The following is a 13,639-nucleotide window of genomic DNA, read 5'->3' on the forward strand; positions in this document are numbered from 1 at the left end:
CCATTCAAAGCTAATCCATATTCATCTACCCAGGAGTGAAGATAAGAAAAGTAATATGTGCTCTAAAATTTACAGATCACGTTGCTGCGTTTTTGGCATGGACTAGGCTATACAGGTCCAGGTCCTGCAGACACACACAAATAGACATGTGCTTCCATCTTTTCTGTTGTATAGGAAATTTGGCAGCAGCAGCAGGATGTAACGTGTCAGAGCGCCGAAGTGATAGAATCCAATCACAATATTAATATCCATTCCTGTGATATTTCTATAACCAACATTTACTACAGTAATATAGAGGGACTTTTATGTATAAGTAATATGAGCCAGCGTTTTTGAGGGTTAAAAGATGGGGGCTGGAAGTTTACCCGTTTATATTAAAGGGAGTCTACCACCAGCAAAATTACTCCAAAGGCACTGGTATGGTGTTATATGGGGCGTTAACATGACAGGTATCATAGCTTTATTGTATCAAAATGCCTTGTTAAAAAAATCAAGTTTTAGACCCCATGTACATGACCAATTGTGCATCCGATGAGGGGCCAAGTTTATAGCAGAATGCAGCCAGATGACACTCGGAGTGATACCCAGGTGTCATCTGAATGCATTATGTGATTCATTCATGTGATTCCATTTAAAACCATAACAAATATGGTGGAAAAAAGCTTCCATCTTGTTTTAACATTACAGTGAATGGAGTGCTCCCTCTACATCAGTCGTTCTGTAAATTTTTCAGTCCGTTGTTCTGATCCTGTGACAGATCAGAACAACAGTGTAAACAGCCTTAGTTTTGTCATTGCAACTAGAAATAACAAAGGGGTAGGAGTGAGCTTCTCTCTGTTGCTTGTCACTTCTAACCACAGGAATTATGACGTTTCTCTTCTGTTATTCTTATTAAAGGTCTGATGCCAGGCTGCATAGAGATGATGTCGATATTTGCTTCAGCAAAACTCTGAACTCCTGTAAGGTCCCTCAGATCCGCTATGCCAGTGTGGAGCGTCTCCTGGAGAGATTGACTGACTTGCGCTTCCTCAGCATCGATTTTCTCAATACTTTCCTGCACACTTACAGGATATTTACCACCGCTTTTGTGGTGCTGGAAAAACTGGCTGATATTTACAAGAGACCTTTCACGTCAATACCAGTCAGGTAACTTCGAGAGTCTGAGCTCAAATTGGCTTGATATTTTAGTTTTCTGAAATAATCTACTTAGTGCGCAGTTCAGCGTGGTTAGAAAAAGTGCAAGGATTCTCATTTACCTGCTCTTTTATTACCTTAGTTCAGTATCACAATATCCCATGTGTACAATGTGCAGAGTTTCTGGCACTGTAAGCGCCATTCTATATCCGTTTCGCACTTACACATTTTATATACAGTGATCTCCATTCTTTATCAATAAGATGTGATTTTACTAAGCCAACTGCAAAAACATTGCAAAAGAAACATTTGTTAATGCATCAAACTTTTTGTGGCAGCTGCTACATCTGTATACAGATCACATGCAGTATTTTATCTACATTTTAATTTCTCGCATTCATGGACTATACATTTGCTGCGCTAATATTTTAATCTGTTTCTGCTTGACTGTACCCAAAATGGAAATGGTAGTTTCAGTTACATGGTTCAAGCAAACAAGATTTCACTTACTACTGTATATGGGGCGATATATTTGAAGTCATGTAGCATATATGTGGATTATAGTGACCCATTATTTCAAAATGAAAGTTTCACAATATGGGTACTACATAGTTAAAATACATGGTGCCTGGGTCTCATTTTCATTTTCTAATATGGCCACCTGCTTATCTATGCCTTATGCAAACTTTGCTTTAGTAGTCTGAGCCACTACCCCCATCATCAGCTGGTCCATCCATTAATGGTGGTGAAGGGCAATGATGGTGGGGAATCTCTTAGACTTCTCTGTGAACTCTGTACTTTGGTAGTCTGAGACAATACCCACTGTCTTAGAGCAGTGAGGCCCTACCTCCCCCACACTTTTGAATGGACCTCCCAAGAGCAAGGAGGGGGATCTCAGACTTAGCAAAGTTTGCACAGAGTAGTCTAAGAAGCTGGTAGGAAGGGTCTGGCAATTGGAGGAACCACACTGAAAAAGGAAGGCATCAGATATTTTGACAATGCATAAGGCATTTATTGATAAATTGCTACTGTGAACTGAATGAGGGGGAAGAGAGAAAGAGGAGAGCGCCTCAAAGCAGAGAGACATCTGCAATATAGAGAGACCGTTTTCTTTCACAACACTTCTTCATTATCCAGCCTTCCTATCTCAGAAATAACTCATTTACTGCTGTAGATCTCTGTGTCTCTCTTCCTACCCCTTTCCCCTCCATAGACTTCTATGTAAACTGTCACTTCTTGTGGACAAAGATAACTCATATCCGTCAAGACCTCAGTAATAATTAAAGACACAGGCAGTTTATTCCATTTGTCCGCACTATTGATTTATAAACAAATAAAAGTTTACTTACACTTTATTTACATAACCTTCTAATGATAAGTGTTCTTTCAGATTTTCTCTGTTGGTTCTGTATTTTCAAAGTCTAGAAATGCTTGAAACCAACCTAACCGCACCCAATGAGAGCTTTCAGTAATGTACTACATGTTCCCACTATATAGTCACTGGCCTCAGTTTTTACTTTTTAGTTTCCTTTTACAGACAGGACAATTTGATGTATAACACGGTATAATTGCATGTGTTTTGCTTTCCTTTTTTGAAATGTAGATCTCTAGAGTTGTTCTTCGCATCTAGCCAAAGCCTAGATGGGAAGTCTCCACATCTCTGCCGCAAGTTTTCTTCTCCACCTCCATTGTCCCTTTCTAGAACATCGTCACCCGTCAGGGCAAGAAAACTGTCTCTGAACTCCCCTTTAAATTCACGAATTGGGGCTTTAGACTTATCCACATCATCCAGTGCGAGCAGCCCAACGTCTGTATTCAGTCCAGCAACCTCTCCGCCACCCAGCACTAGCAAAGTACCTCTGGACCTCAGTAAAGGACTCTCTTCACCAGAGCAAAGCCCAGTATGCATTGATGAGAATTCAGAGAACCCACGCATTGATCTGTGTAACAAACTACGGAGGAGCATTCACAGAGGTAACAAATTTCTTCTACCATGATTTTAGAAATAAGATTATCTGGACAGTTTTGAAAAAGTTGAAAAGTATTGCAGATGATACTACAGACATACAGTTGAAACCAGAAGTTTAACAACAACAACAATGGAGCGCATAGCTCCTCTACCCCACATATTGCGCTCCTTTCCTATTGAAGCGCAATACGTGGGGCATTGTTGTTGTTGTCTTGCACGGTCCGTCTATGTGACGACCAATTGCCCACACTGTTTGCAGCCCTAGCCAAGAAAGGCACTCCTCCCATACACATACTGACCAACATCCTATTTGGAAATAGCGGGTTCTCTCCTAGTCCTCAGAGGAAGGTTCCAGGACGAACACGCAAACTTAAGGATTCGGCAGTTGGAGCGCAACTCTTCCTTTTATTACAATACCACTTCCAAACCAGAAGTTTAGATACACTATATAAAAAGACACATGTGCATGTTTTTTACATCCTGCATGAAGTCAGAATATGCCTTTCCCGTTTTAGGCCAGTTAGGATTACCAAAATAATTTCTATTTACCAATTGCCAGAATAATGAAAGAGAGAATTTTTAAGACAATTTAATATTACGGTGCTTTCTGCAAAGTCAAAAGTTTAAAAGCATAGTAATCTTAGTGTATGTAAACAATTCGGAACAGCCCATATGATGATGTCATGTCTTTGGAAGTTTCTAATAGGTTTATCGGCAACATCTTGAGTTAATTAGAGACAGACCTGTGGATGTATTTTAAGGCGCACCTGAAACACACTGCTTCTTTGAAAAACTTGGGAAAGTCTAAAGAAATCAGCCAAGATATTGTGGACTTGCACAAGTCTGGTTCATCCTGGTTAAATTTCCAGATACCTGAAGGTGCCTCGTTCATCTTTACAAACAATTACAGTCCTATGAAAAAGTTTGGGCACCCCTATTAATCTTAATCATTTTTTGTTCTAAATATTTTGGTGTTTGTAACAGCCATTTCAGTTTGATATATCTAATAACTGATGGACACAGTAATATTTCAGGATTTATTTAGGTTTATTGTACTAACAGAAAATGTGCAATATGCATTAAACCAAAATTTGACCGGTGCAAAAGTATGGGCACCTCAACAGAAAAGTGACATTAATATTTAGTAGATCCTCCTTTTGCAAAGATAACAGCCTCTAGTCGCTTCCTGTAGCTTTTAATCAGTTCCTGGATCCTGGATGAAGGTATTTTGGACCATTCCTCTTTACAAAACAATTCAAGTAAAATTGAACTGTTTGGCCATAATGACCATTAATATGTTTGGAGGAAAGAGATAGAAGCTTGCACACCATCCTAACTGTGAAACACGGGGTGACAGCATCATGTTTTAGGTTTGATTTGGTGCACTTCACAAAATAGATGGCATCATGAGGAAAAAACATGTGGCAATAGTGAAGCAACATCTCAAGATATCATCCAGAAAATTAAAGCTTTGGTGCAAATGGGTCTTCCAAATGGACAATGATTCAAAGCATACTGCCAAACTGGTTACAAAGTGGCTTAAGGATGACAAAGTCAATCTGAATCCTATTGAAAATTTATGGGCAAAGCTGAAAAGGCAGGTGCGAGCAAGGCGGCGTACAAACATGGCTCAGTAACGTCAGTTCTGTCAGGAAGAATGGGCCCAAATTTCTACCAACTATTGTGAGAAGCTTGTAGAAGGATAGACAAAATGGCTGACTCAAGTCATACAGTTTAAGGGCAATGGAACCAAATACTAATGAAATGCATGGAAACTTTCACTTGGCAGAAAGTAATAAAATGCCTTAAAAAATTCTCTCTGATTATTCTGGCATTTGGTAAATATAAATAATTCTGGTAATCCTAACTAACCTAAAATAGGAAAATTTTATTCAGATTTCATGTCAGATAGTGAGAAAAACATGCACATGTGTCTTTTTATATGGTATATGTAAACTTCTGGTATCAACTATACAATTTTTTTGCTATAAAAGTTCACCCATTGTTTGAATGATTTAGATACATATAAGGCTTTGGTGCCCTGTGTCTTTAGCACAATGAATCATATAGTGTTTATCCTCATGACTCGGTGCCTCAGTTGTTGAGCTATTGTTTTTATTAATATGCAAATTATTTTTTGGGAGTGACAAAGAAGTTAGTAAAAACAATAAAAGGCTACGTATGACATGACCAGTCACAAGATGGCGGTAGGTCGCAGTTCAAAACAGTTATAGCAAAATAGCTGGCAGAGTAGTGGCTTGGAGTGGTTGGCAAATAAAAGGAAACATGTCTGTAGGTTAGTAACACGTAGGAGTTAACAAAGAAAAAAGCTTTGAGAAATAAGAGTGAAAGAAGAGGCATCTGTAGGGAAAGGATAGTAGTCATGGAAAGAAAAAAAATAAATACCCCAGAAAGAGAAGATGACATATAGTAGTGTCAACCAAAACAACACTGAACCTTTACTCCTTTGCTAATGGCCTCGTCCACTTGCTCTGCTCTCCTCCTCCATTCTCATGTCTTTAGAGATAGCAGCTGGGCAGGAAAGGTAGAGTAGGAAAAGCATCCAAGTCTTCAGGGAAGGAAGATCATGCAGGCTGCACTGAGTCAGAGTATTAAGAAATGTACACACAAGGCACACTGAGGACGGAGACTGCATAAATATACAGAGAGAGAAGAGAATCCATGGCAGACTCCACATGAGAAGGAAGATCACACATTTCTTTGCACCACTGTATGGCAGCACCCGAAAGAACAAATCCATCTGGTGTTGTAGAAAGAGACAATATGGCTTGTGTATGTGAGCTAGTAAAGGCATCAGCATCTTGGACACACATTCACATCCGTTTTGTATTATTGGAAGGGACAGCCTTGCATGAAAACTATGAAAGTAGGAGCACATAAATAATCTGAGAGTGTGTACGCAGCCTGACTCTAAAAGAGTTGCACCAACATAATTAAAAAATATTTTTGCCACGTCAAGCATATCCATAGTCTTTAAGATATTGAAGTTGTGCTTTATGGTTTAGTTCACACCTGTGTCATGGTTTTGTTATAAGCAGAACCACAACACGGTGCTGTATCTGATTAACTTTATAACCGGATCTATAGATATTAATGAGATAAAAACACTTACCGATATATACCAAATAACTGTACTGTTACAAATATGACCATATTACTAGCAGAGATGTAAGTTAACTACTGCATGGAATACCAGATACTGAAATAACAAAGGACCTACATTCATGTACAAAATACTATTCGAGTTACTCTTGAAAAAGAAGGCCATTTTGCTTCCATGCATCGTATCAGTAACAAGGGAGATAAAGTACCAGAATTGAACTGATTAAGTAGAATCCGTCTTTCTAATTGCCTATACTAGACCAAAGGACGATACTAGACACAAACCCAGGTGTGTACTGAAAATCCTCAGTAGCATATGGTATTCCCATTATACACTGCATCTCTCATACCCATTAAGCAGCAGTCACAATGGGGAGGATATAATGATTTTTTTTTTTTTTTTGTTCATTTTCCTTTATTATGGTGGATGAGAAGTAATGAAACGTTTTTTTTTTTTTCATTGTCTGCCGAATCCAGAGACATAGGTCTACCTATGTGATACGGTATCGGGGACCATCTGCACTTAATTACAATTCACAGATCTTTGTAGTTGATTGATCGTTCTAAAAATGTCTCATTGATGCATCTTGAAGTGTTTAGATACAAGTATGATACATATGTATCACTAACTGCCCCCACTACAGAGCGAATGAAAGGATCCTGCTTCAGGCTATAAGGAAACATGATATAATGAATTTTTATTAGTTACCGTACATCTAATTATGATGAAATGTTTACTATGCATATTATTATTATTACATATTAGGAATATTTAATGTTTTTTAATGAATATATATATATATATATATATATATATATATATATATATTTAATTCTATTAGAATTCATAGTGTTTGCGTAAATGACAACTACATCTTCTCTAATCAGTAGAAATCAGTAGAGAGCCCAAATGCATTGCCAAGCTGAAAAGTTTTGGCTTTCAGTTTGATATTGCCGGCTCCTTTATCAAAGTGATCAGTAGATATCTCCATCCCTAAGTTTCTACCAATGCTGTCAGCATAGATAAATGTTTGATGAGTGAGATTCCAACTGCTGGGACCCTCAGCAATCTAGCAAACTAGTACCCCGTCCGAATAGAGAAGCCGTTGTGCAGGTCACTACTTGCTGCTCCATTCATCTGTATGGGACTGGTGAAAAGAAATCCACTCCAGTGCTCGGCTATCTCCAGCAGTTGTGAGGAGTTGAATAGAACGGTATCATATATGTGCAACCATATGTGCTCCAGTCAGATTGGGGTTCTTGCCGCTGGCGGGGGTCCCAGCAGAAGTATCCTCACAGGTCAGACACTTATCACCTTTTCCCACAAACGTGGCACAAATCCCTTCAATAACGAAAATTAATACTAGTTTGTTAACTTCTTAGCATTCTTCAGTGGTTTTACTGTTGTAACCTAAATTGTAAAAAGTTCCTGTAATTTATAGCCAAGTGGCTAATATTGTATTCTGGATATTCTTCCAGCGGCTGTTTTAGAATCGGTGTCACTCGATAGGACCATTCCTGAAAGCAACGCTTCTACGGACACAGCTGAGAATTCTCCCTGTCGATCTCCGTCAACTCCACGACATCTCCGATACCGTCCGGCAGGAGGTAATAGCAATGTGCTAGTGAAGTCTAATAAAAGTATGAGAACATTAATGCAGTTGGGTTGGGATTTTCCCTCTAAATTTGAAAGCTAGATCAAGGGTTGTTGTGCTTAAGGCTAAGGCCAAGGACACACATTGCTGAAAAGCTGCATTTTTTTGTTGCAGAATTTGCTGTGCTTTTTCAGCCAAACCAGAAATGGATTTAGCAGCAAAAAGAAATATAGGAATAGAGAGGGGCAACACAGTGGCTCAGTGGTTAGCAATGCAGCCTTGCACTGGAGTCCTGGGTTTGAATCCCACCAGGAACAACATCTGTAATGAATTTGTGTGTTCTCCCTGTGTTTGCTTGGATTTCCTCCCATTCTATAAAGACATACTGATAGGGGAAAAAAAAGTGTACATTGTGATCCCTATATGGGCCTCACAATCTACATTAAAAAAAAAAAAAAAGAAATATAGGAATAGCTTCCTTTTGAAGCCATTCCTAGCTTTGATTAAGAAAAAGCAAATTAAAATTTTTTGACAAAAAATGCAGCTTTTCTGCAGTGTCTGATTTCAGCCTGTATTTTTCATGCCTAGAATACTGTCCCATTATACACATGCTCTTGTATTATCGTGGGGCCCTGAGCTCGGGACAAAACTTTGGACAGATCCTGTCCTGGTCATTCTGCGGCCCATGTTCACTGAAATAAATTATTGGGTTCATGGAGGCATGGGCAACACATGGATCTCATTCATGGGCTGATTATCCATGGATTTGGCACATACCTGTAGCCTACAGGTGTGAACAGAGCCTTATACTTATACTATTGGAATACATACTGAATTCAACAGAAAGCTCTATTTTTGCAATTATTAGAAAGAGCTTAACTTTTAAGCCCTTACCTAGATTAGCTTTGGGTCCATACATGGGTGTCAGAGGTGTCCTATTATATATTTGCTATAGAAGCCCCTCTCTTGTATCTTGTTGCATGTCATATTCATTTTTTGAAGTAAACAGTCATTCGGGCACTTATTAAAGGGGTTTTCATCCTTAAGATTACCAAGGGTCCAGCACTGGGACCCCTGCTGATCAGCTGGCAGTGTTCGGAATGGAAGCAGCACTTTCAGAACTCAATACTTGACACATCTGACCTTCAGGGCCATAGAGATATGATGTTTGATTGACCTATAGGGTTAGGGTTCACCAAGAATCTGCTACACACAACCCACTGTGACTAAAATAACCACAAGTGGGTTTTTTACACCACCATTGCCACTTTTCTCAAATCAGGCCGGCATTGCTGAATCTGCCCAATAGACTACAATCTACACTGTCCCTTCCCGGTTTTTCTGATGTCCCCATTTTCTGGTGCCCCATTTCTGCCCACAGATCCCTGATCCGCTATGAGACTATGAACGTTCCTTCAGTCTCTTTTTGTGAAAAAGAAAAAGGCAGAATATAAAATAAAGCATCATTGCGCACTTCGTCTTAATGAGGGCCTTTGACAAGAAAATTGTCATTTTTGACAGCTGTCATGTGGTTAATCCCGTAAAGCATTGAAATTTATCATTGTAATTTGCGCACTTGATTGGACTCTGTCTCCACAGCGCTCGGCTGTCTTTGTGATCTGAAGAACTACTAATTGGTTAGATTATTTCTCCGGTATATTTATAGATGCGGCGCGAGTGCGTATTCCTGCGATCCAGTAAAACACAGGACAGATGTTGCCTTTCGCTGTCATTTCTATCAGCTTTCATCGCAGCTTCCTCTTTTCTCATCAGGACTATAATGGGGAGTGCCACTTCCTGTGAATTTTTATTTCTATATCGTAAACCTAATAACCTTTTATTATTATCAATAGACGTGAATTTTGCTCTTCCCTTTAATGGATCCTGTCGTAAAGATGTCATGGTGTTTCAGATTTATTCCTCATAACCGGACGTCGGATTTTTTTTTTTCGGACTGTGCTTTTAATTGCCGGTTACCATTTATGGCGCCGTTACTAATCTTATGAGATTATGTTGTTTGCGTTGGGATTTGGCGATATTTGACAGAAACCGATAATGATTTGAAAATAGATACAGGCCTTATCTATATTATGTAAAGAGATCTGCAGATGGCAGAGAAGTTTAATAATGCCATGGAAACCAAAGCTCACGATAAAAAATAAAATAAAAATTCTAGACAAAGGCTGTTTATAAAGTATGTTGTCATGGAAACCTCCCATAGACTAGATATTCAAGATATAGAGGAATCCATTATCAACAATGAACAATTATTGGCGCGGCGCAGCATATCTGCTGGTGCGGTATTATACCAGCACTAGTACGGCGCCGGTGTTTAGAGAGTTAAATAGTTGCCTTCAATTTAAGGACAGATTTATTAAAATAGTCTAAAAGTAAGGTTAAAGTCACTTCTATGTCGGAGTCGCCGTAGAAGACTCCGTCGCAGATTCCACCTTAAATCGTCAGAGAGAAATGTCCTGCAAGGCCGGGTTTATACTGAAGTTATAGCTTAAGGGGTCTGCGGGTGTCCTCGGGTAACCACTTTTTAAGTAGACAGGCTTTCCATCTTTCAGGTCCCCGTGTGATCCCAAACGAATTTGAAGCAGATTCCACTACATTTCCCAGCCCCTGTCTTTGCAGAACATCAGCATTCTGTGACAGCTTTCTGATGCTGACAAGGTCGAGATAAACGGGCCTGATCAACGGGGAGTCTTGAGTCATAAACCCGCAAAGGACACTTATTTTTTTCAGCATCCTGCTTTGATCTCTGCATTCCATTGAAAACAATGGGAGGCTGAATCGGGGCTCAAAATTAGCAACAGATTCCACTGTGTGAATGAGTCCCTTGAAATCTATGGGAATGACTGGGAGGAGGAGGGGATGGGGGCAGTAGATTAGCTACTGTGGCTCAGTGGATAGCATTATTGCCTTGTAATGCTTGGTTTAAATCTGACCAATGGTTTGATGTTTGGGTGGTTTTCCTCTGGGTACTCTGGTTTCCTCCCACACTACAAAGTCATAGACCCAGATCACATCTGTGTTCAGGCCATTCCGTTCCCCTACCCACTTGTGCAGAAACCACATGGACCCCATTATAGTCTATGGGGTACACTGGTTTCCTTAGTTAACCGCTTTTTATGCGGATAGGTTTCCGTTCTGGGGGTTCCCAAGCAGACTCTCCGAATGAAAACCCAAACGCAGATGTGAACCGGGGCATTCTGATCGGAAATTTAGATAGTGAGCCCTATATGGGAAAGTGACAGTGTCTTCAAAGCGCTGTAGAATATTTTGGTGCAGTACAAGGAAGTAAAATAATAGGGGCAACACTGTGGCCTTGCAGTACTGGAGTCCTGGGTTCGAATCCCACCAGGAATAACATCTGCAAGGAGTTTGTATGTTCTCCCGGTGTTTGCATTGATTTCCTCCCATTCTATAAAGACATACAGTAAGGGGAAAAAAAATACATTGTGATCCCTATATGGGGCTCACAATCTACATTTGAAAAAAAAAAAGTAAAATCTCTATCTGCAGCTGCTCTTCTATAATCCTGTATGGACATCAGCTGATCTCTTAGGAAGACTGATATATTATCCTCCTCACTAACTCTCAAGATGGATTATAGTGAATTGAGAGTAAAAGAGCAGTGCAGGAGACGACTTATGTCTTAAGTTCATAAAAGGGCATCTTTCTATAATATTTCTTGTAACTGCATGTACTATTGATTTCTGGAAAGCTGTGTGGAATTGGGGTACGTTTTATTAATATATGCCGTATCTTGATAACTGTAACTAGAGGTCCGTTGTCTTTCAGTATTTTATTTCTACCTATTCAGTGGGAATATTGTATGGACTGCTCGACCAGACAATATACTCATGGGTTGTATTGGGGACAAGATTATGTTTTTATTCGATCATGAAATGTTATGACATATCCACTGAATATTCTTCAAAATGTGACGGGTGGGATCTCTCTACTAGTGTAACTAGTACTAGTAACACTAAAATGCTTTTCGGATCCAGAAAATGGTTTTCTTAAAAATATTCAAACCAATCACAAGACCTCTTAACCCTTAAGTACCATGATAGTTTCTATCATAACGATATGTCTATGGTAGTGTTGTATGATAGACACCATGATAGTACTTAAGGGTTAAAGTTATATTTTCCTTGACTTGGGATCTGACCTTCCATGTCGATTATTTTACAGTGCAGACTTCTGACAATTCTCGCTGTTGTTCCGTCTCTCCTGCCTCGGCCTTCGCCATTGCTACAGCTGCTGCTGGACATGGTAGCCCACCAGGTAAGAACAGCAGGCTGAACATCATAACATCAGTGTGAATATCACATTAATTGATTTAAATTACCCGGTCAAGGTTGTACGTTATGTCATATTATTCCGTTTTTTGAAATTTTCATATTCATAGTATATTGCTGTATACTAAGTCAAGTAATATGATATTTAAGTTAGACTTGGCAGTCTAATAATGTGAGAGATTTATAATCCAGCATCAGACACCATGATAAACTGACGCGTTTAGGACTGTCTAGTCTGCACTGTCTAACATTTAGACAATATTAGTAAATCTGCCCCCTGGTGTTCACACATAAGGTTGTCAATCACTATGTATATGTATGTGTGGGAGGGGGGTTAGCAGGACTCACACTGCGACTGAGGTTCTGTCTTCCTAATTACATCGTGGAAGACAGACTTGCACATCCTCAGCTAGCGCCCTCTATTGGCGTGCACATACTGAGGCACTGTCTTCCTAATTACATCATGGAAGACAGATTTGCATATTCTTCCCATGCTAGAAGTCCTTTCAGACTTTCTCTGCTTCTACAAATCGCATAATCCTATATATCACATAGCTCAGATTTTCTCGCTCTATCATATCTACTTTTGCAAAATTGTCCAACGGGTTGACTTTTACTAAATTAGGTTACAAGATTTGTTCTCCATTCATGTCAAAAGATTTATTTAGAGGTCTGCTCTTTCCAGTGAGTAGAGATCAGTACATTGTGGGAGGCAAGGGGGCTATTACACATAAACTACACAGTCCAGTCACATTAATGTGACCACCATTCAAAATCCAGAATAACCACCTTTAGCAGAGCGGACCGCTGTGAGACGTGCAGGAAGAGAGAGGATGTTGTGATGATGGTCCCTGGGATGTTGAGCCATGCCAACTCCAGTGCCATAGCCAGCTGCGCTAGGTTACACGGTTGAGCATCCATGGCGCGAACAACCCGATCGAGGTGGTCCCACAGATTCTCGATTGGGTTCAAGTCCGGGGAATTTGCTGGCCAAGGGAGTACAGTAAACTCATCCTGGTGCTCCTTCAACCACGCATGTACACTGCGAGCTTTATGACACATCGCATTGTCCTACTGGTAGATGCCATCATCCTGAGGAAAAACATTTCACATGTAGGGGTGAACATGGTCCGCAAGGATAGATGCATACTTGTGTTGATCCATCGTGTCTTCCACAATGATGAGTGCACCCAGATGGCTAATGACACGCGCCTTCTGCGATTGGTTATTTAACGTTGACGTCAAAAGTAGGCGGTGGTCACCTGGACTGTGTAGTAGGGCGCATGTCCTATGAGATCCGGAGCTGTCTGTTTACAAGGGCAAGTGAGTAGCTATGTATATACATGTGAACATCCGCAATAAAAGTGGGGACAGAAACAATAAACCAGTATTTGCAAAAGTTTTTGTAGAGTATTATCATCAGAAAGTAATGTTTTATTCATGTTTATATAAATGTTTTTATTTTGTCCGACTACTGCTGTCACATTCATGCATTAATTCAGCAGGAT

At 39.8% G+C, this 13,639-nt stretch overlaps 1 protein-coding gene across 1 annotated transcript in view; it reads left to right on the plus strand.

The window, feature by feature from the left end:
* RASGRF2 (Ras protein specific guanine nucleotide releasing factor 2) overlaps positions 1 to 13,639 on the plus strand; it is a 199,577-nt gene that overhangs the window by 157,430 nt on the left and 28,508 nt on the right. Inside the window, exons 14-17 of the mRNA XM_075271044.1 lie at positions 898 to 1,146; positions 2,738 to 3,108; positions 7,706 to 7,834; positions 12,025 to 12,117. Coding sequence (XP_075127145.1) covers positions 898 to 1,146; positions 2,738 to 3,108; positions 7,706 to 7,834; positions 12,025 to 12,117 — 842 coding nt within the window. The remainder of the gene's footprint in view (positions 1 to 897; positions 1,147 to 2,737; positions 3,109 to 7,705; positions 7,835 to 12,024; positions 12,118 to 13,639) is intronic.

This window comes from Leptodactylus fuscus, chromosome 1 (assembly GCF_031893055.1).
Source record: "Leptodactylus fuscus isolate aLepFus1 chromosome 1, aLepFus1.hap2, whole genome shotgun sequence".
In the NCBI taxonomy this organism is placed as follows: Eukaryota; Metazoa; Chordata; class Amphibia; order Anura; family Leptodactylidae; genus Leptodactylus; species Leptodactylus fuscus.